At 34.8% G+C, this 24,230-nt stretch overlaps 1 protein-coding gene across 1 annotated transcript in view; it reads right to left on the bottom strand.

The window, feature by feature from the left end:
- NCAM2 (neural cell adhesion molecule 2) overlaps nucleotides 1–24,230 on the bottom strand; it is a 259,676-nt gene that overhangs the window by 81,321 nt on the left and 154,125 nt on the right. Inside the window, exons 8-9 of the mRNA XM_031612506.2 lie at nucleotides 22,877–23,022; nucleotides 741–891 (exon numbers count right to left, since the gene is read on the bottom strand). Of these exons, the coding sequence (XP_031468366.2) occupies nucleotides 741–891; nucleotides 22,877–23,022 (297 nt within the window). The remainder of the gene's footprint in view (nucleotides 1–740; nucleotides 892–22,876; nucleotides 23,023–24,230) is intronic.

Raw genomic sequence — 24,230 nt, 5'->3', positions numbered from 1 at the left:
AAGTAACTTTCAGAACCCTTTCAGAAATCATTTAAAAGTCTGCAATCATTACTGATCTCTGTATTACAGATACAGAAGTTTTGCTTCAGAAGTTTGAACAAAAGGGTGTTTTAAGAGACAATTTTCCACTGTATTTTCCTGTATTTGAAAATAAAAACCTTCCAATGGCTTCTAAAACATCAGACTCTTCTCTAAGCAAAAGTACATCTTACTTGCCTCCTAGACAAAATTCAAAAATTTTGAATGAAATGGTCTGTCCACAAAGCACCGTGTGTAAATAAAATCGTCACAAACCTTGAACTCCATGAGGAGATGTAACAAAGGGATACTTTTAGGGGATTAAGAGAACTACAAAACAAAACCAAACCAAACCAAAAAGTGTTTAATCTTAGAAGTTTAAGCTCCAGCCTCAGCTGTTGCTCAAATCAGTCCTTACTGAATACTTTGCCCCCACAGCAGTCTCCCTTAGCCCAAAGACTTGAAATTTGGCATTAATTAAGTAGCTAGAACCATCAGAATATGATATGAGATGAAACCCTGTTGTGTTTAAATCCCTGACAAGGAGTCATGTAAACTTCAAAAAAGATTCCTCCACAGAATTCATTATCACTGACTACAGACGTACATACTTTCTTAAATTATGCAAGTTTAAACATCAAGAAAAAACTGACCTTCCATTAAGAATGTACTCTTGTTTTTTAAAACAATTTTTAAAGAGAAAACAAAATATGGGAACTTACATTCAATATCAAGGTACATGCTCTTTTGGTGCCCACCAATTCTACTTGCAGCTTCACAGTCATATCTCCCTGAATCTGACAACTTCACATCTTTAATATGCAGTGACGATTTTCCATGCTGCCCTTTGACTTCTATACGGCCATCTGGGCTCTGTTTACATTGATTTAGGAAAAAGAAAGGTTTTATACAGATATGTATATTTATATATGCTTTATATATTAAACACCACTGATACAGTATGACTGAAAGCATTTCTCCACCTGGGGTGAAACTATTACTGACAGATAGGCAATTTCAAAATTTGTCAAATGAATTAAAAATATAGAGAAAAGATGCTGTTCTACTTCTAGGCAGTATAATCATGGGAATAAGTACATGCTTAAAGGAATACAGTCAAGGTAAATCACAAAAATTATCAACTGGCCCAGTGAATGACATACTGAAAGCCTCATTATGACCTCATTCACTTTGCTATGATGATGTGGTTAATGAAAATATTATGTGTAAAATCAGTGTCTCATATAACAGTTGGCATTATCACTTCTGTTCTTAAAATGCCCCTAAGGCCCCACGAAACAATGATCAAAATACAAATCCAGACACAGACTTCTAAATTGCATTATTTGTATTTTCTTGTCAGAAGCTTAAAATTATTAAAAACACGATCCATAGATGTAACTCAAATTTCTGGATTTCATTTTTATATTATTGCAAGGAAGAAGGGAGGAGATAAAAATGAATACTAGCTCCCAATTGTCTAGAAAATAATTTTTATATTCATCGACTTGATAAAAAACAATATCCCAATCCCCTAATTCAAACCTATTTGACTTTCAAGACTATAAAAGAGGAGGGAAAACAGTTAAGAAAAAAAAAACAAAAAAAACCCCAGTCATTTACACTTCAACTTCCATGGAGAAGTATACCTGAGAGAAAAAAATAAAGTTATTTTTAATCTGGCTCTACAAATTACTTGTTCTGTAGTATTGGGAAACTTTACTTCTTTGTTTCATTATTATTTCATTTAAGAAAAAAAAAAAAAGCTGATACAAAATAGTGATGTATACCTACCTTCATTACTGACAAAAGTGGAAAAGGGAGAGAAGAAAACTTTAATGTTCAACTCTATAACTACATATATTCATGACCTTACACAAATTGTTGCATCAGTGAATGCAGGAAAATATGCTTACAACTAAGAATCTTATATTCAAAATAAAACAGTCATATACAGTATTCTTTATATCAGATTTCTAAGACGGAAAAGAGCATTGGACTCCATGAACACTGAATTTTGTTTCCTGTGAAAATCTCACAGTACAGACACATGGTTATGAAAACCTAATGCAGGAGAAAATCTAAATTACTTTGAATTGGCAACCATTAATAATTCCAGCCATCTCTTACAAAACTTCTGATGCTGAACATTCTGTTTTCATTATACATTCAAAACATAAATAAAAGGAAGAAACAAATGATGAATTTACTACTAAACATGCTAAAGTACTGCAGTGCTGAAAGTAACTTGCAGAAAGAGGATTTCCCGGGATAACTAAAATGCAATTTATTTAAAACAAACAAAGAAAAAAGCCAAGAATTTTCTAATCTCTCATATACCTATATTTTACAAGCACAAGACAAGTATAATTTATCTAATGATTATTTATTATATATTACATGTACTTTGGCCAATTTATTTCTGATTTTACCTTAGCTAGAAGTATTTCTCAAAGAAGTCAAAGTTTAAGTTGTGAAAAGATATACACTGAAACAACCTGTAACAATGATTCATAGAAACAGTGTTACTTTCTGAACATCAAAAGGAAATTTTTTACAGTTCAACACTAATACCAAATACTGAAATTCACTATCTAATCATAGAATCATAGAATGGCCTGGGTTGAAAAGGACCACAATGATCATCTAGTTTCAACCCCCCTGGTATGTGCAGGGTCACCAACCACCAGACCAGGCTGCACTGGTCTATAGATATAGATATAAATCACTACAAAGTACACTCACAATAATTGACTCCATACATTCCAAAGCAGAGATATGAGTGTTAATTGATGTTAAGAAAAGAAAACAAAAGAATCACAAAGATCTCTAAGTAGAGATCATAAAAGATTCTCCTTCTTGTTTTATCTCATTATTTTCTACTGCTGGAAAATACTCCAAATATTTTGCTACATAGACATACATACCATAGTAACTTTCTGAAGTTGTATGTACGTATGTATGAGAAAACATATTTTATTCAAACATGAATGACTGAAAAATAATAAGTCTCAAGGAAACTACTTTTTATCTCTCTAGGGAAAAAGAAAACCAAAACATAATCAATACTCTGAATGGAAGAAGATTTTTGACAACCACAATATCCACTCTCACTATCACCAAATATTTACTAAGAAGCATTTTGAAACAGATTTATGAGTTGATTCAATTGATTTCAAAACCAATGAGATATTTTCATTCAAAGTCAACAAAAATGAATAAAATGCATAACAATTATAGGCAATAAAATAATATGGCCCAAATGATTCATAAAATATCAATATTTAACAATTAACCTCTAGTTTTTCAAAATTGTCTGAGAATGACCTCCTTGAAATTGTTCATAAAATAATGCAAAATATGTGATATTTTTTCGCTGCAGTCCACAGAATGTATATATTCCCCTGATTACTTCATAAGCAGTTAAGCTGTTCCTGGTCTTATGCTGCAGTTGCCTTATTACAGCACCTCAAAGAATCAAGACTAATTGATACAATTCCATTCATTATTCTGTACTTCACTAAAATATATTGTTGAGCAAACATTCCTGACAAACAAAAATATATGAAATGTGAGTGCAAATTCATTGCAAGAAAATTCTCAAATAAATAAATAAATAGATAGATAGAAATAGTTGTCTATGTCTAGAGATGATTCCCAGACTATCCTGAAGCGAAATGCATGCCTATTAAAAATGCTAGAAAATACAATCATTTTCCACACAGACTTCAAAAATACCTCTGTGTCTGTATTTCATCATCCTACAAAGTAAGTTGGCTAATAGGCACCTGGGTAAAAAAATGAAGTACTTACTGGGATACTATAAACAGATACAGTAACAACACACACTGAAGAACAGCTTGGAAAGAATGGAGAGAAGTGACAGAAGCTGACTGCTTTGGACTCCTTTGAAGAGCAGTGAAGAAGATAGGACAAAAATATAACACACAGTTTTACCCTGAAGCAAAAACTGAAACCATGCTATATTTTCCTGATCTTGTAAATGGTATTATCAAAATTAGAATATACTGAGAAAGAAGTAATCTGCTTTCAGCCATAATGTCAGTCTTTTTATCTAACTTGGAACTGCAAACACAAAATGCGAAACAGGGACAGCCCTAATCTTGGACACTGTGCCAATGAGAACTTGATATCACTTGGTAAAATCTTTCTGAGGTTTAATTCACTCCTGCAGTGAGTACGGACAGCACATATTAGTGCCATTTCTCTCACACCAGCAGACCAGAACTGGAAAAGGAAGAGGAAGCACACATAGGAACATGAAGTACACTGCATCCTCGCTGGAGAAACAGTATGGACGTTGCCATAGATGAGAACTCAAAACATAATCTCTATAAATTGATAATGTTAATTACTCTCAAATCTGCCTGAAATAAATATGGACACTTAGAGAATGCTGGTATTCTATTTTTTCCATTTCAAATACCATAGTGGAAGAGATTTAAAATATGTATTATGATGTGTTCTTGTTCTGCTAAATTTCTTAGTAGTATTAAAGAATGCACAAAATAGAGAAAACGAAATGTGGACAGCCAGAACAGTCCATGTGGTTCAATACTCGTGACTTCTCCTGCCTCATTGAATTACTCTGTACAACTGCAGTTTATAAATAATCAGTGAAATCTGAAAAAAACATATATGACCAACACAGTTCTAAATCCATGAACATGTACATTAGAAGGCACTTACACTCAAAGGCATGAGAAGAATTATTTCAATAAAGAGATCATTGTGCGTCTTGCAAATGCTACAGAAAAACAAAGTGTTTAGAAGTTACGTTTTTTTACAGCATTTTGGAAATCCCAATAAAAATAAAAATATTTTCCAACATGACTGTTAATCAAATAATTTTGTAAAAGTCATTAAAAGTTTTATCTTCAGTACAGGCTTTGACAAATTTTTACTCACATGTAGCTGGCTCTGTGAGTTTACTGCTCTCTACAACCACCTGAAAGGAAGTTGTGGAAAGGTGGGGGTCAGCCTCTTCTCCTGAGTAACTAGTGACAGGACTAGAGGGAATGGCCTCAAGTTGAATCAGAGGAGATGTGGGTTGGATATTAGGAAAAATTTCTTTTAAAGAGTGGTCAGGTGCTGGAAATGGCTGCCCAGGGAGGTGGTTGAGTCACTGTCCAAGGAGGTGTTCAAGAAATTTTCACAAGTTGTACTGAGGGATGGGGTTTAGCAGGAAAATATTGTTGGTAGGTGGATGGTTGGACTAGATGATCTTAGGGGTCTTTTCCAACCTTGGTGATCATATGATTTTATAATTCTATCCATATAAAACTCTGAATTTAAAATTTGATGTTTCAAAGAAAAATAAAAAACACCTTTGGTATTTCGAATACTGGTAGCAGTCTAGTCCTCTGTCACTGTCAAAGAAAACAAAATTGAATAAGATTGCTCTACACAGTAAAATTGTAAATAACAGCAACATTACAACATTTAACTACCAAAAAAAAAAAAAAGATTTTTCTACACTTTCAATATTCTGATTTGCAAAACAATAATTAAAAAATGAGTGCTATCTTATCGCTTGAGATTAAGTACAGATTCTATAAAAGTAAATAATTCTTATTTTATGACAAGAATTTATAATGCTGTACATGTTGTTCTATTATTGGACTTTTTCTGTTTAGCTCTTCCTGTACTTCTGACACGATTTTGGTTCCACACATGAATATTCCCCACTTCTGGACTGACTAATGCTGACGTGTCCAGACAGCACACAGCTCCAAAACCATGTCCTAGAGCTCTCAAGGTGGTATCAGAATGATGATAACCATGTATTTCAAGGGTTCCACATGCTGAAGAGGAATGTAGCTTTCAGGAAATGACAAAACAGTGAGACGAGAGTATAACACCTGCAAAGATACATGAACAGCTTCTTGGACAGAATAACCTAGGCTGATACCATGGAGGGCTAAATCTGCACAATCCCATTGGCGTTGTAGTTTAAAAAGTATAATTTCTCAGGAGGGGAGAACTAGCTGATAATGATGCTCAGACATTGTCATTCTTTTTGAATTATAGAAAGCTGTAATTGAGAAGAGATGAATGCTGCGATTAGTGGTTGAGTTTGATTTATCAACCATTTCTCCATCTCTCACTGAGGAACTGTAGTACCAAATGAGATGAAGTTGTACGACAGCCAAAACATGCATTTGGAGCTGGCTGAAAGCAGAAGTGGAAGGTAAGAACAGATGCAGGAAGTGGTGACTTGTCTGTAGCTGGTTTTAGATAATGTCACTTTGACCATTAAAGCAACTGTGACTTTGTGTCAATTATATTCCCTCTTAGACTTCATGGTTTGGCTGACAAAGTACTCCATGCCTTGAAGTCCAAGCACAAGACTGACATAAAAAACAATCCTGCTTTTAAAATCTGGATATGTTGAAACTCCTTTGTGGTTTTCTTTTCCTAACGTTTAAGATTTATTTGTGATCGAAGTGCCTTTACTTCCAGTAGTTATGACACTACAGGTCAGTTTTGTCAATTATGTCTTCTGACATCCTTTGTAATTTGATGCTATTCTGGATACAGACTGCATGTGTTAACAACAGAAAAAATGAAGAAACAGTGGCTTAGATTTCAGAGTGTTGTTTCCTTTATAAAACATGGTAAAACATACTCAAGAATAGTCAATGTGGGACTACATAACTTCAGTAAAAATTACAGGAGTTTCTCAAGATCCTCCAAGTGAGCTGCTGCTGCAGATGTACATGGTTGAATCAAGGGGAAAAAAAAAAACAAAAAAAGAACAAAAAAAAAAAAAGAGAAAAACAAAAAAAGAGGAATCTGTTCTAATTTTATGCACAGTTCTTCCTTTTCCGGAGGGTAAAAATTGTCAAAGCAAGGACATCTTTGTTGTGTTGTTTTAGTTGTGCTCTGTGTATGCATCACTAAATGTAAACAAATCTTGATTAAAAGAATCACCTTTGGAATTTCAAGAATCACAATTTTTTTAGGAAGCTTTCTGATTTCAGGTTGTGTTGATAGACACACATGAGGAAATCTTCATACCAAGTACTTCAGATTGATGTTTTTTATATGTGAAATTTAAGCAAATTGTGCATGAAACTGTTCCTTGAAGCAGCATGAAAGACAAGACCTTTTGCAAGTTGACATGCTGATACTTTAAGATGATAAAATTCCAGAAGTTGATTAAATATGTGACCAAAATTCCTAGTCTGAAAATCTACCTTTGATGATGAGAAAGGGCTGTTAGTCACAACAGCCATCATCGTGTAGAAGCTGATGGAAGCTCCCTTCTGGATTATGGATGGCATATTCACAATATTTCCCCATTCTCTTCAGGTAAATGTATTCTATCCATGCACCTGTTGGAGACAGTAGAAAATTCCAGAGTATTGCTATGTGTATTTGCCTTAATGTCCAGTGAATCAGAATAATGTTACAGTAGTGTCTTGGACTTCAGTGTTGTTTTCAGTGTTTCTTTTAGAACTGCAGCTCATTTAATACATATTTCAGCATGCTGCAAATTCCTGACTTGGTTAGGAATTCGGTTCTCCACAAGGATGACATTAATGAAGAGCCCACTGTTTTCAGATCTATAGTGTAACACCAGGGAAGTGACAAAAAAAGAATCTTGAAGAAAAAGAAATTGTTGTTTTGATTTTCTGTTCATCTGCAGATATAGCAGCTACTTTTAAAGAGCTCAGACTGAAAATTGTAACAGGTTCTATGAAGGTTTCTAACAGCATGTGTAATATCAGAAAAGATGTATTCTTGCAAGCTTCGTAAAATTTTTAGAAATTATGAACTGGTATTTGACTGATTCATGCCAGTACTTTTAAACTTAAGTCACTAAGTAATGAGATGACACAAGATATCCAATGCTCCAAAAGCACACAGTAAGACATGAAAAGAAACAAAAGAACAACAACAAAAAACCCTAAAACAACAACAAAAAAAACACCCATCTTCCCTTGGTTGGATTTTACTCACAAAAGAATATGAAACAAAATAATATAGAAAACAAGATGGTCAGCCATTCAAGATTACTTTCACTGAATAGGCAAATCACAAGAAAAAAAACTGTTGATGATTATTAATGGCAAAAATTTTAGCATTATATGATAAACTCTTGTAGAGGAAAACATGCATTAGTGCTAATCATAAAAATAACAACAAACAATTATGTAGAAGGGTAACAAAAAATATCCCATCAGTACTAACTACATATATACCTTGTAATTAGAAATTCTGATTCACTGACAAATAATACTGTAATTTGTGGTTTTATTTCTCATAATTTTACTGATCTGAATCTACCTCAGCTATGATGCCATTAGCATAAGTGACTCAGATGGATTCTGACCAGCAAAATTCTCAGGAATAAGATGTTAAGCCACAACAGACTTATTCAATAATAATAATAATAATAATAATAATAATAATAATAATTTAAAGAAAAAAAGAAAAAAACAGTGAAGAGAGAAAGACTGCCACTAAAAATAATGGTTCTACTACACAATTATGTTTTAGTTTTGTAACGAAATCTTGTAGATTGCTTCTTTGGATAAATGAGTATGATACATGCATGATTATATGATACCTCTGTAAATTTTTAAAATGACTGAGAAATGTGTCCAGCTCCAGTTCAGATTAGTCACAAGGCCTTACAGCAAAGAATGAATACAGGAATATTTCAGCAGAAGCACAAGGCTTCAAACAAGTATCAACAAGGTATCAAGCACTGCTTAAATGTAAAATACTGTTATTTCCTAGAATTTATTCTTCAGCGCTTACTTGACCTCTGTGCATATAAAAAATAAATATCACTACTAAATATAAAAGGTTTAAGTAACACACAATATGCTTCTTCAGAAAGGGAACTTCAACCTGGCCCTGTTTTTATTCATATCTATTCAAATTTTAAGTAAATATTAGATCAGCTGTAGAAATCATTAGTGAAATGAAAATACACCACTGTCTTATGCTGAAGTGCCCACACAGAGTGCTCCTTATGAGCTGTTAGAAAACAGTGTGAGAACACGGAAACATCAAGCACTAGGACCCAGCTATCCTTCAAGTGGGAACTGTAACCCAGTGAGTACAATTTCACTGTTATTTACAAAGGCTCTGTATTGATTCAGCAGTGCAGAACTCTCTCAGGACTTAATCAGGAGTTGCCTTGATAGGAGGTAATTTCAGGTTGTTTCAGGATTACAAGATCCTTTGTCCTTAGGTAACTACCTAAATTTGTTTCTTAGCAATGAGCACCCCTCTATGGCAAATGCCGAGAAGTTATTACCTTTTTATCTTATTAGAGATTGGAGGAGGTGGCTTTGTAGCTCTGTATCTAACCACCAATATCTAATTACCAATCTAATCAATCTGATCACTTCTATCAGTGAAAATAGCAAACTATAGCCAAAAAACAATGGGGAAGAAAAAAAAAAAAAAGAAAAAAAGCCTGTAAACTGCCTGCAATACAATAGAGATGTCAACCTAATCACAGTAGGGAAGGAAACATGGTATGAGTTATGTTTCATTTAAATATGTTAGCTTGAGCCATTTCTATTTTTCACTGGAGAAGAATTTAAGAAACTGATGATTTGCAAATCCTTCTTCACATTTTTTTTTTTTTTTTTTTTTGAGGAAAATTTAGAAACTGGAAGGATGATTATAACAAAGTGAAGAAAATTAGGAAGCTTTTATAATTTTAATAATGTTAAACATAATATTATTATTTCTGTAGTATGTTTATGACTTGAATTGTTGGTACTGTAACTTGAGTAAGAATAACGTTTTCCTCAATTTTGCTTTAACTGATAGTATTACTTAAATCAATAACAAATTATTGGAAGGCTGTCTGCTTTTTTACTCATTAAGCTCTTCTGTAAGCATATAAAATAATCCCTCAAATGGCATCTACTTCAGGAACCTCAAGCCAAACTTACTGCATTTGTAAATTTGCTTATTTAATTTTAGTATGTTTTAAGCTCAAACCATGACTGAGTTGCTGTCATTGCTTTAGTTGCAGGAATAACTAGTATGGTGAAGATATGCAGTTATCTACAGTGTGGAACAGTCCATAGAGAATAGCACAGGATATGCTTTCTTTAAAACAAAAAGTAACAGAATTTGAAATTCTCTTATGGACTTGTTCAGTAGTTGTATGCAGCATGGGATTCTTTCCAGTTTTCTGTAAAGGTGATGTATCTTTTATTAAAATGACTATGGCTAGACAGCAGATAGAAAGTCTGTCTGGAAACTGGGATGAGATGGAGCCCTGCAGCGGTATACAAGCAACAAGGCTTCCTTGGGGGAAGGAAAGGCACAGAGAGCCAGAAATACATAACTTGAATGATGAGGGGTGGGGGAATTGTATGCAGCAGGACACAGATCCAAATGTCAGCCCTCAAAGATCAAAAAGTCTGCTCACAAAACCAGAAAAATCTGTAGGGCTTTTCACTACTTGAGAAACAACAGGAAATTATTGAAGTAGTTAAAAAAAACAAAAAAGAGAAGAACTAACCCAGACAGATCTGAAAGGACAAAAGTATTTGTTTTCAAATCATTTTATTTAATTATTATTACTTGAGCTTCTCTATTTATATTTCCAAATTTATTTATATGTAGAAATGTAAGTAAAAGATTACGCTGTATAAATCAATCAAGTTGGGTGGAACCTATCATGTAAAAACCTGCTAATACTAGAGCTTGAAAAAAGATGGACAGCAGAGACTGTGACATGGCAGAATGAAAAATTCATGTGTCACTCTTCAGCGGAAAGAATTACTGCTGGAACAGTTTCTGAAGGACTTTAGCCAGTGGGGCACCTCATACTGGAAAAGTGTGAGGAAGGTGTATTGAGCACAAAAGCAGACCACAGCCCTCATTCCCCTCTAAGGCTCAGGAGGATGTGTGGAAGAGACAGCAGTCAGTGAGGAAAATAGTGAAGATGAGCCTGGAAAGAAAAAGAGTTGGGGGAAGCTCTTTTAGGTTTGTCTTTATTTCTCATTAATCATGCTCTATTTTTAAACTGACAATGAACTTTACCCAAGTTGAACATGCTTTTCCTGTGATGGTAATTGATAAGTAATCTTGTGTTTTTAGCTCAGCCCAGAAGCATTTCCTTCTTATTTTCTCCCCCTGTCCTGCTGAGGAGGGAGTAAGAGAGTGGCTGAGTGAGCAGCTGGGAAATGGCCTAAGTCAGCCCACCTCAACTGGCTTCAGAAGAGGCTGACAGCAGCTAGCAGCCTCTTGGTGGGTCATTAGTAGGTGTAAGAGTTTTCTTTCTTTTTATTTGTACAGCTACCAATTCTCAGTCTTACCCAATGCAGTTAGCAATAAAACTGTCAAAAAATATATTTGTTGAGGATATCTCATGAGCAAAAACATTCATGTTATTTAATATCTGGGCATTTGCTACAAGATAAATGACTAGGTTTTAATGTTTTATGATTACACAATTTCATTTTAACAAATAAGCTAAAGGTAAACAAGGACTTAACTATTTGTATAAACCAGAACATCTTCACACAGAATTAGAATTTTTTTTTTTTAACATAATTAGAACATATTTCCTAAATACAATGATCTAAGAGCATGAGAATTTCTAACACCAATCTATGAAACTTAAAGAGCTCTTGGAGATCTTTATTTTCAACATGCACAATACTGCTTTTGGGTGAGTGATATTTTTATCCGAATAAAGCCTTACTACAATGTTGGTATTACTTGAATCACTTTGAATGTATGATAAAAAAAACAAAACAAAACAAAAAACAAAACAAAACAAAAAACCAAACCAAACAAAACCAAACAAAAAAACAACAAATGAACAAAAAAAAACCATAAAGAAGCACTGTGGACTAAACAATATTCATACTGTATTTTTTTTTTCCCCCCCATTTAAAAGCTGTAGAGTCATTCTGGCTTCCAATAAGACTCTGCACTCATTCTCACATTTTCCAAATTAAAACAGTAGATATTTATCAATCGATTGTAACCCCAAGTTAGGTTTTGAAATATGCTGGTAAAAGAGTGCTGTGGTTTGTTGTTTTTTTCTATTTAGATCTTTAGATATTCACAAAATAGTTTTTTAATTGCCAATTTCTGAATTAAGAAACTATTTTTGTATAATAGTCTGTTAAAACAATAAATTTTTACCATGTAATAAAACCCGGAGCACTTCAATATTATGTATTAGCTATCTATAAAGTATATTAAACCATGTTAAAAGGTCAGCTTTCAGAAAGATAAAGATTACCATATACAATTAATTCATTGAATTCTGACATAGGTGTCACAACTTGATTTGCATAAGCAGAAATTTATGCAAAGTAAAGAAAAAAATCTTACTGTTAATACCATTATTCATATTAATGTGACACACAGAAATTTTAATAACACAGGTTTACTCCACACATAACTGAGTGTTGCTATTTTGACCGTGGATCAGAGCTCAGACAAACAGTTCGGTTATGCGGACTTAAGAAATATTAACGTTAGAGGCTGCCAGTAAGGGCATGACAAGCAGTCTTCAATTTTCCCGTTGGAAATAAAAGAAAATATTGCACTATGCTATAGGTTTGGTTCCACAGTCTCCCATCTACAATAGATGGCAAAGGCCAGTTCATCAACATTATTGTGTTAAGCCATCAAAACATGACTGTTTGAAATCATACAACTGGTATTAATAGAAAAATAGCATATGAGTGTATGGACAGAGAAAAATGATATAGTGAAAATGTGATAAGAAAATAAATTTCTTAACAGCAGATAGAGAACATTAAAAAACATATTAAGAACTAATTATTATACTGAGTTTAGATAGTTTGTTAAACAAATTGAACAATAGATTGAGCCAGGATCCTTGCTTTCAAATCATTCTGGTTTTGCCAGAAGTCTAAATCCTTTCATTTGCTTCTAACATGCAAGGAGAAAATTCCTAATATTCAAACTGTTTTTCATGTCAGGAAAACTGATTACAAGTTACAGAAAAATACATTTTTCCAGCATTCCACTGTTGGTTGTGTCATAGCCTGTATTTCTCATTTCACATGAGTTTCCATGGTATCTAAAAGATTTATCCTTTCCAACGTCTCTGGAGAACATCTTGTTAAATCAGTGAACACTACCAATTGAGATCAGTTTATAATATGTAGCTGTAGTGCTTAATGTATAATCAGTTATATCTAAATCTTAATACTGTTATTAGAGAGCATATAATACAACTGATTATTACAAGCTCATGAAGCAACCTTTAGTATAGCAGAAGCAATGAATGAATATTCAAGTCCAAGCTATCATAAGAAATACTGATCTAAAAAAGTTCCCTGATAATTTTAATCTTCATTAGTATAACAAACAGATTATCACCACTGATGACGAAATGGAAAAAGCTAATATTGTGTGCCATTTTGAAGCCTGCGTAGCTTTATTTCAGCCTGTAAATACAATGTCACATTCTAGACAAAGTACCCACAAATATATGTACCTGCTCCATAAGCAAATGGATTAAAAATAGAAGACATTTTTTAAGTTTATTATATAATTTAGGTAGAAATAGGATTATTCATTTACAGAATAAAAAATCTGCTGTTAAGTTTAGATTTCATGACAAACGATTAAAGTAGTGATGTTCCATTTTCCCTAGTTCACTTAAGCTTTTAAAAAAGCAGAGGAGTTAAAATCTACATTTTCTTGGCTCTTTGTCATTTTTCAAGAACGCAAAGAGCAACAACTTTGCCTACTTAATTCGGTCCCACGTACAAAGTTTCACTGAAAGGAAAAACTGCAGAATGGTCACAGCACCAGCTGCTGAAGTTCAAGAAGCATTTGTACAGTGCTCTCAGACACAGGATTTGAATTTTGGATGGTCCCATGTGGGGCCAGAAAGTCAGGATATTCTATGTTTGTTGTTGTTGTTGTTGTTTAAATTTTGAACTAGTATAAACCATAACAAGTATCAATACAACTTGAATACATTTATAGATGCATACATACACAGCCATGTCGTTCTGTTCTGTGTTAAAGAACATTTAACTTGTCTTGTAAGGGAGGAATAAATGTAAGGGCCTTTTGTTCAAGTGGCTGAGATTTCGTATGGTGTTGTCAAATATAGCCACTGGTCAAACCTGCATTAGGGAAGGTGTTACAGAACATCAAAATAATTTCTAACTACAGTTTTGGCTTCACTTACATATCACTGCTGATACTGTTACCACAAAGAGAGAGGGGAACTCAGATGAATGGTTGTACTGCTTATGGATTCTGAAACATTCACAATGCTTTGCAACTTTCCTAATGCAATGCTTCATCAGCTCGGTCCGGAAAGCTGCTTTTTATTTTCTCATCCATCTAACTGCACATTATCTTAGACCTCTGAAATCAATCATCCTACCAAAACACTCCTAGAACTGTACACTCTTATTTTTAGCTCCTGAATAATTTATCCCAACACAACAAATATTGCAACTGAACTGTGCCATAATAAATTGCCATAGAAAAGATGAAGGAGCCCCAGCATACACAGATTTTTTTGCATCTGATCACTGGTAAGACTATATTATCTATACATACTTCACAGTTTGCATATGCCAGAGGATGTGAGTCGGTATAGCTTCAACAGCATTAGTTATCTAACATTTAAGGTCAGCTTCATGTTTTCTATTCACTTACAAGTCCTTTTATTTACCTTCTCCTTCCAGTGAAAATATTCCCACTACCATTTCATACCCTCAACATGTGATGTCCATTATGATTCAATTGGGAAAAACAACAACAAAAAAAAGAGTCCTAACGCTCCACATGTCTCTGCTCATTTCTACGTAAAGAAATGACTGCAGTGATGGCCACCAGCTATTCCTCCATCTTAACGGCCTGTCCACTGCCAGGGTGCCTAGTCAGCCAATGATGCCTGGTTGAATTGTTTAAAGTTTCTCAATTGCACAGTCAGCTGCACTGTGTAAGTCAACTGCAGAAGCACACATTAACTGTTCTGGCCTAGAGCACAACAGCAAGAATAGTCTTTGGCATTATAATAGAAGCTGCTTGCACAACAAGGATTTGAAAGACTTTTCTTTACCAAGGCAAGGGGACTTGCCCCAAACTGTTCAAAAGAGAGAAATTGCTGAGATTAATTTACAAAGGCTGAAATTTGCATAGGTCATAAAAAGAAAGAAATCTACTGGCATTTAAAATATCCTCGAAATATATCTGTGTTTTCTCTTTCTGCATAAGTCATCTATCAAATAAAAAGCTCATCCTTGATATAAGAATACAAGAATTCTCATTACTATCTCAAAATAAAAGCAATGTAGTTTCCTAACGTTTGCCCTAAAATTGCTTCTATAACATTGCATCTTTTTGTGAGATGACAATGGCTAACATAGGTAGTCCAAAAAATTTCTCATCTATTTTGTTAATATTTGTGAGAGCTAAAGTGGAGTTAAAAGCATAGGGTACAAAGCAGAGTTGACATTTCAAAAAAGACAACAAAACAAACTTCAAGTCTTTTGCCTATTGCTGGATCATGACAACTATGAAACTCCTAACAGCTATGATTTATATGCCAATATAGTGCAAGAAATCAAACCTGGAAAAAAATTGCTGGTCTCGGCTTTGTAATACACAGAAAATAGGAAATTACACAGGGACACACAGCACAGTACGTGCAAGGAAGCAGAACTCAAACTTTCAGGCTATCTCTATAGCCTTCATTATAATGTTTAAAATCTGAGATCCTTTGCATAGACATAGAATAGTGTAAGGTATTTCAAGACATTTGGCTAAATTCTACCAAGTTTATATAAAATAAAGTAATATTATTTTTCTTTTTTAACCGGTTTGTCCAGATAATGAGACATTATAAAACCTGAGTATTGGATGGACATAGGAATGTGATCTCTGTGTAGTGAATTTTCTTCTTTCATTCATTTTACATGTTTAGAATGCACATTCTTCTGGGTAAAGATTGTCTCTTTGCACACATGCTGCATACAGAGAGCTACTGTCTCAAATCAATCCCCATCTGTTATTGTTATTAGTATTCTAAAATAGAGTTTGAAATGGTAATTACAAACTACAATGGTCAGCTTTCATAATTGTGCTAGAATTACTTAAGAAAAATACATCATGAAAACTTGCCTTCACAATACTGCAGAATGCACAGAAATCAATATTTTTGTCCCAGAGAATCAGGATATGCTCTCATGAAGAGCTGTACATAGGTGTGTGTGTATGTGTCCCAAATACACTTTATAAGTGATTGCAGCAAATCAAATCCAGTCACTATCCTTCCCTCTGTTCTACGAAAGTGTAATTTCTCCAGCCCATTTTTTGCTGGGAAAAGGTCCAGGTCTGCTGGATGCACAGAAGTCTGTATGATCAGACCATTTTAAATTGCAGACAAAAGAGGCAATGGCCAGGTTGGCACATCAGTGACAGGACGTGCAATGCTGAGGAAGGAGCTGGGCAACAGAAGCATAGAAACAAGGTACATACATCATACACCGAGTTTTGGCTTGACACTGAAACAGTGGATGAAGCTCTAATCATGGAGTAAATCTCCATTTCAATTTTCAAATCTTAAAGGGTGAGCCAAACGCTTTCTGTCACACATAATCATTCATTTACTCAGGCTTACCCACTCTTATGCAGTTATGAGTTATAAAGCTATAAAAGGATTATAGAGGTCATCTATTGTAGGCTGCCTGGAAAACTTTCCATTTAAACTTTCAGAAGAGGTCAGAGGAAGGGGAAAGATACTTTTATTTCAAATCCTCAATGAAAGGGAGACCACACTGTGTTACAGATTGTTCCAAAGGCTAACTGGAAAAAAAGGAGAGAGGAGAAAGCTTCTTCGTGTCTTGTTTGAAATCACTGGGCTTCAATTTTCAAATGCACAGATCCAATATATTGAAAATTCCTTATCAAAGTTATGCTTTCTTTAGAGATCATTATAGACCTCTTACTGATTAACATTCTGTTTCTTAAGCCCAGTAGGGTTATTTCTTTTATCTATGACTTTGGTGCATACTTTCCCTTCTTTTGCGCACGATCATTTCAAAAATCTGAAAAGTCTATGCCCCAGTTATAAAAAACATCATTTAAAATAAAACACCATTTTGACTTTGTGAAAGGTACAAATGATCTCACCTCCAGACCTCTTCCTTCTTCAGTGATTACTCTTAAAACACGGCTACCATTTAAAACACACTCACCACATCTCACTCATTTACTTGACAGGGTATTTCTTAGGTAGCTATCCTCAGAAGAAATATGTAGCCAGGACAGTCAGTGCACCAAATTCTACCTGCAGCCTGATGCTATCATCAAAGCTGCCAAGAGAAGAAGGAGCAGACCATGCACTTCTGGGATTGCTTAGTTTGGAGAAGAGGAGGCTCAGGGGAGATCTGTTTGCTCTTGTAGAACTACATGAAAGGAGGTTGCAGCATGGTGGGATCAGCCTCTTTTCCCAGGTAACAGTGATAGAATGAGAGTTAATGGCCTTAAGCTGTGCCAGGGGAGACACAGGTTGGATGTTAGAAAAAAAAATCTTCCCAGAAAGAGTAGCGAGGCACTGGAACAGGCTGCCCAGGGAAGTGGTAGACTCCCTGAAGGAATCTCTGGAGGTGTTCAAGAAGCATGTAGATTTGGCAAGGGAAATGGCTATTGGGAATAGTGGGGATGGGCTGATGGTTGGACTAGATAATCTTAGAGATCTTTTCCAAACTTAAATGATTCTATGATTTACTGTCCTTAACAGTCATCTCTGTCCAGTGTACATGGCTTCTGAAAAACTTCTGTAAGACAAGTGATTCTCTCCTCACTGAAGAATTCTGAATTTTTGAATTCCTCTTTCATAGTGTGTAAGCATAGGAATATCCAAGTTGCTTAAATCTGTTCCTGTATATAACCTGTATTCAAAATCTCACTGTTAGAAATTTGCATTTCTCTGGATCAATTTCTTTCTTTCCTTCTTTCTTTCATATATATGTACTACAATAGTGTATCCATCAAATTTGGTATCTTGTTAATATTTTTTTCCCTATATCAAGAATTTAAATATAGTCTTAAGTGATTGCTACTATCAAGCATGTGTCCCAAAGCTTTTCTATATGAAACTTACAAGATGGCAAGCATGAAGGAAGAACAATACATCCTTCGTGTCTTAAAACAGTATAGAGGAAATATGCACCCGTAATTTTAGCTGGGCTTCCAACCTACTGTCTTTGTCACTAACTCTGTTGCCTCAAAAATGTTTAGCATTTAGCACACTCATTCAGTTAATTTTGGTAGTAAAACAACTTAGATTTTTAATTTATGCAGAGTCAATTTGACAAGATGAATCTGCAGTGAATTCATGGTAACTATCAATGATTACATTACTGAAAAAAATATGTATTGCATCTACCTCAGCTTTCCTAGTATTTTGCTGAGGTACTACTCATGTAGACTTCAGTTATTGTTTTAGCTACTGCCACACTCGTTTTTCTTTCCAAGCTTTTTGGAACTCAAAAGTGTTCTAGGATTTACTAGGAATCAACAGCACGAGTCTGAAACATTTATTGGCCATCTCCCATTCCTTTATATATTATGTGTGTCACCTACATAAGTGCATTTAAACTTTAACTAGACAACACAAAGGTGTCAAAGTCTGCAAAGTGAATGACAAAAAGCTGTAGAAAGCGCTCAATGTCTTTTGCAGTTCTGAGAAGTATAAAGGGTCCACCAGTAGCAGTACGGGAAATAAAAATCAAACAATCCAGATATCATTATAAAAATTGTGGTAACCAGCCTAAGTGATTACATTCGAGGTTTAGGACCACAAGTTCAGAGCAGCCAGCAATAACCATATGAAATGTCATGTCTGAAGAAAAACTCTATTATGGTTTAAAGATGACAGAAAATACTTTGAATGAGAGATACAGCAGCCTGCATCTGAGCAATCTCACAAAATCTGCTAATTTCAAGGAAACTACTGTTTCTTTCCAATTGGGAAAAGCTTGGAATTTTGGTAATGTTGATCTAATATACCTATAAGGGAAGGCAATCGTATTAGCCAGTAATAAAAAAAAAAAAAAAAGCTTTCATACAGGAAAAAATAATGGTCACAAATCACAAAGACATTGATATCTCTCACTCATATTTAATCTTTGTTAAATCAGAATCCCATAAACCAAAGGATGCCTCAAATTTTGCAGTATTTATTCAATCCACTATATTTAGGGAGGAAGAGAAAGGAAAGAAGGAGTTATTACATCATTTGGACCTTACATAATAAGCTTTCCATATGTTCTTTGATCAAATTAATTTTGGTTTCAAGAAATTAAAATGCCATTGCATTTTTTTTTCTGGCAAAGAAATCCTTCAGGCAACATTCCAAATGTATGGAACTGTTAAACATTTCAGACAGCCATCCTGTAACTAACCATACAAGCTATACCTGCATTTTAGCAAAACAAGAGTAAGACTGAGCAGCTACATCCTAAAAATAATAAAACAATAATTTAAAATATTAACACTTTCTGATTTTTAATCACTGTCATGGTAATTGTTCTTGTGACAGCATATCTTACATCTTCTACAGAAAAAAAAAAGAATCACTGCCATCCCCTCAATACTCAGTTCAACAAAAAATATTCATAAACAACAGTCTGCACCAATTTTTTTTTCACTACTAAAAAATTCAAAAGATGAATTCACTGAATGTAGAAAACATTTTTTATACTTATGCAAATAAGTCTGGTGACTGGAAACTACTTCAAGTTATAACATAAATAACTTGAGTTTATGATTGTCTATAAAAACCTCTATTTTCTTCAACTCACCTTTTGCTTCTCTTTCTTGTTTCAGGACATGGCTGTATTACTCAAGAAACATTCAACAATTTATTCACCACCAGTTTGGTTTCCTATTAACCTATTCACAAAACTTGGTAGGAAAGGTCTAGTTAAGTAAGTCTTTGCTCCTTAGAGTGTTGCAGAACCACACAGAAAATTAAAAAGTGTTTTTTATAGCTCAAAACATAAAGTATTTCAGAACAGTTATTCAACATTCAGCAAAAACCCTCCAACATTCAGCAAAAACCCTCCCATGAGCAATATGTTGAAAGCTCCTTCACTGGCAAGAATAAAATGAAACCATCTAACTACTCTTGGTCTTTTTATCTTTCACACACAAAAAATGATACCTATATAACACTGACAAGTCTAAAGAGTTTAATCACCTGAACTTTGGATTAAGAATGTAATACCATACTATATGAGTATTGGATAAATAACACATTTCAAATGCATCAATGTGTTTAGCTTGTTTCTGCAATTTGCTTTCATTTTCTGATATAACTATTTTAGGAATATTCCAAACATAAGTAAAAAAAACACATTTTTAACATTTGAACCAAGTGCAGACTTGATACATTAGAAAGATCATCTTCAACTTGAAATAGCTAAGGAGGAGAGAGACTGTTTTGATTAATGCAAAACTACTTGGAAAAAGAAAAAAGAAAAATGAAAAAAAAAGATGTTTCTCTTTAATGGAAATCACAGAACAGGAAAATGGTAGGCACAAACTCATATGAACTGCCACAATGTAGGAGAACTGACAAGAAAAAACATTCTCCATTAGAACATAAACAATAAATCTAAGTAATTCCTTAATACATGTAGGTTGCTTTACAAGTAATGCCTCCTATCTATTTCTATGGAAAATACAACAAAGAGCACAATAATACTGTTTGATAGAGCAAATTCTCAGCCACAGAACAGTATTTATCAACAAAGTCAGCACTGTTAGCTATTTATTTCCACTAGCAATGAACAACAACCTGCATGCAGCATTCAGAAAAATCTGCACTGGTGGAGGCGCCCCACTGTTTCAGAGGAGCTATGATAGTGCTGTTGCTAGGAAAAATGTTGCCCACGCAGTCCATCTTTCATTAACCCAAACAGATGGAAGTCAGATGATGCCAAATCTGGACTACACAGTGGGTGTGGTAGGACACTGCACACAAGACTGACAACGTGCTCCATGGTCTTCCAGCTGGTATTGGGCCTGGCGTTAATGGTGTTGAAAGAGAAAGGTGGTATTCTTCTCTGTCCTGACTGTGGAAGTTCATGCCTTCAGCTTAGTCAGTGTCACAATGTAGCAATCAGAGATGATAGTTTGTTCGAATTCTAGGAAATACAGATGATCACCCCCTTCCAATCCCAAAAGAAATATCGCTACTGAGGGCTGCAACTCAAACATTTTCTTCAATGAGTAATTCATATGCTGCCACAGCACACACTGTCATTTTGACTCTGGCTTGTAGTGGTGACACCATGTCTCATCACTGGTAATGATGCAATCCAGGAAACCATCATCTTCAGCTTCATATTGGTTCAAACTTGAATACAGTTTTTCTGCTTTTCCTTTGTGAGCATTCATGGGACCTACCTGATGCAAACTTTGCAACAATCCAGCATTGCTACCATTGTTTCCAACGCACTGAAGCTGATACTCAGCTCCATACATAGTTCCATAGTCATAATCTGCTGATATGTGTTGGTGAGCTGATCAAGATGCTCTTCATTTCACAGCACGACAGCTGTGCATGACCATCTGGAATGTGGCTTGTCTTTCACAATGCTGCCACCACAGCTGAACCACACCACCCACTGTCTCACAGTGTTCACATCCACTGTCTGGTCTCCATAAACGTTCAGCAAGCATCAATGCATGTTGTTGAGTGCAATGTTTTCCAGCAGGAGGAATTCAATTCCATACCTTTGCTCCATATACACTTCCATGTCAGACACCATTTGACTGTCGGACTGCTGCTCTGCTGGCCATTAAAATGTAATGGAATATTGGTGGGAAGGTTCAACCTCAACTGCCACACTATCAACATTCACCTCTGACATTATGGACCAACAGAATAAAATAGGAGGCATTACTTTTGGAGCAATCCTTGCACAATAACTCCCTATAAACTCAGCAACTTACTTTGTATCTAATTCTGTGATTGATCTGATCACTTCTTTTTTTTTTTTAAGTGACAGCTATTAATTTGCAAACATCTGCAAGCAGACTGTCTGTGTAATTATTTTGCCTAAATTCAGAATTAGCAAGCCATACAGATGCTATCTCACAATTCAAGTAGTGAAGACAAGATCTGTATTTTATCTAAGGAAATTAAGAAGCAAACTTTTGTTCAAATATTCAAAGAAAATTATTTTTAAAACACTCATGAGAAACAGATCTACTTCATTGGGAATAACGTTACACCTTTCCATTTTGCTTACCATTTCATCTACTCACAGCTTTTGTTCCCATAGCAACTGACTTTCTTCATTACAATCTTTTTCTACTCAACTTATTTTTGTAATAAAGCATGAAAATGGAAACATAATAGGAAAATGGGCTCAATTTGTAGTAAAAGACAACCTTACTCTTTGGCAGGAAAAATATAAGAGAAAAGTGAAAAAAAAAAAAAAAAAAAACCTAAGGTGAAAAGGAGAGATTTCCAAAGTATCCGGAAATGATTTTTTTATTATTATTATTTTTTATTTCAGACTTCTGTAAGCTCCACAGCGGTTTGAGAAATACTGGACCAATTCCAAATGTAGTCAGGAAAAGCTAAGTATTACCTTTCTAAAATTTTATTTGGTTTTTTTTTTTTTTCTGTGTTTTTGTTCTATGTTTTTATAATTTAAACGCTAATTTAAAATTTGGAATTTAAACATCTTTTTTATTATCTTAAGAAATAGTAGTTCCTTCCAATTTCACCTAAAATTAATTTCAATTTCTCTAAGTTCACTTTCTGCTTATGAAGAGTAGCAAAACAATGTATACTTAGATACTGTAAAGGCTGATTTACCTTGTCACCTTCAGAGAAAGTTATTCCATCAATGGCCCTTTTCCAAGTAATCTCTGGAATGGGTTCTCCTTCTGCTTCACAGATGAGGGTGGCTTTCCCATTCTCAAATGTGGTTTCATTTTTAAGTTGTATTATTTGAGGCTGTACTGTTAAAATACAAATTACATTATTCACCTCGCATAAAGAATGTCAAAATATTTTTTTTTTACTTAAAAAAAGTGCATTTATATTAATTTACTTCAGTTTACCTAAAGGTTTAACATGACCATCTATAAGAGCAATCAACTTTTCTAAGTCGCAGAACAACTATTTCTCTGTGTTTGACAACTTGAACTCTCATCTAAGAATGGCTGTCAGCCCCTGGGCTGCCTGCTCCATTGCTTTAGTTCAATGGGATAAGCCCTTATCAACAAGGCCCTTGCCCTGGTGGCCCTGTCATTGTGCTTTTCTCCTGGCTCCCTGTCTCTTAGGGAACAGGACATTTCAGGAATGAAACAAAGACTGAATGTCTCCATGGCAATTCTGAACATAAGTAGGAGTAACTCCATATCACAGTAGGAGCTTGGTGCTTATCAACTGGAAAGCAGCTATGTAGAGAGGGCCTAAGATGGCCTCAGTGAACAAGAAGTTGGCCGTGAACCAGCAGGGTGCCCCTGAGTAGAGATGACTCAGAAGGATCTTAACCATGAGTATAAGTATCTGATAGAGGTGAATAAATATGTAGATAAGCTCTTCTCAGTGGTGCCAAGACAGGACAAGAAACAATAGGTGCAAACTGAAATAACATTTAAGAAGAGCAAAACCCTTTTTTACTGTGAAGAGTAGCCAAACACAAAAGCAAGCCCAGGAGGCTCTAGAGTCTCCATCCTTGACTGTATTCAAAACACAGCTAGACACAGTCCCAAGCAATCTGCTCAGGCTAATGCTGCTCTAAGCAGTGGGGTTGCACTAGATGATCTCCAGAAATGCCTTCCTGATTCAGCTGTTCTGTGACTCAAAAATAATCTGCGCTTGTCTTCAAAGACTTGGAATAATACAGGATTATTAATACTTGTGGGTTAGCCCTGGTAGGCAGCAGAGCATCCTCAGTGGGATGGATTAGAGAATGGCAAAGGTAAGAAAACTTGTGGGTTGAGATAAAAGACAGTTTATTAGATCAGCAAAAGCAAAGCAACACCACTTCCCATCTTGCAGCAGATGTTCATAAATCTCCAGGAAAGCAAAGCTCTATCATATGTAATGGTTACTTGGAAAGACAAATGGCCTAACTCAACATTCCCTCTTTCTTCTTTCTTTTACCAACTTTTATTACTGAGTACAACATCATGTAGCGTGGGAAAATCCCTTTGGTCAA

This window comes from Phasianus colchicus, chromosome 1 (assembly GCF_987193195.1).
Source record: "Phasianus colchicus chromosome 1, bPhaCol1.hap1.1, whole genome shotgun sequence".
Classification (NCBI taxonomy): domain Eukaryota; kingdom Metazoa; phylum Chordata; class Aves; order Galliformes; family Phasianidae; genus Phasianus; species Phasianus colchicus.
This window is presented reverse-complemented; position numbering and strand designations above follow the sequence as displayed.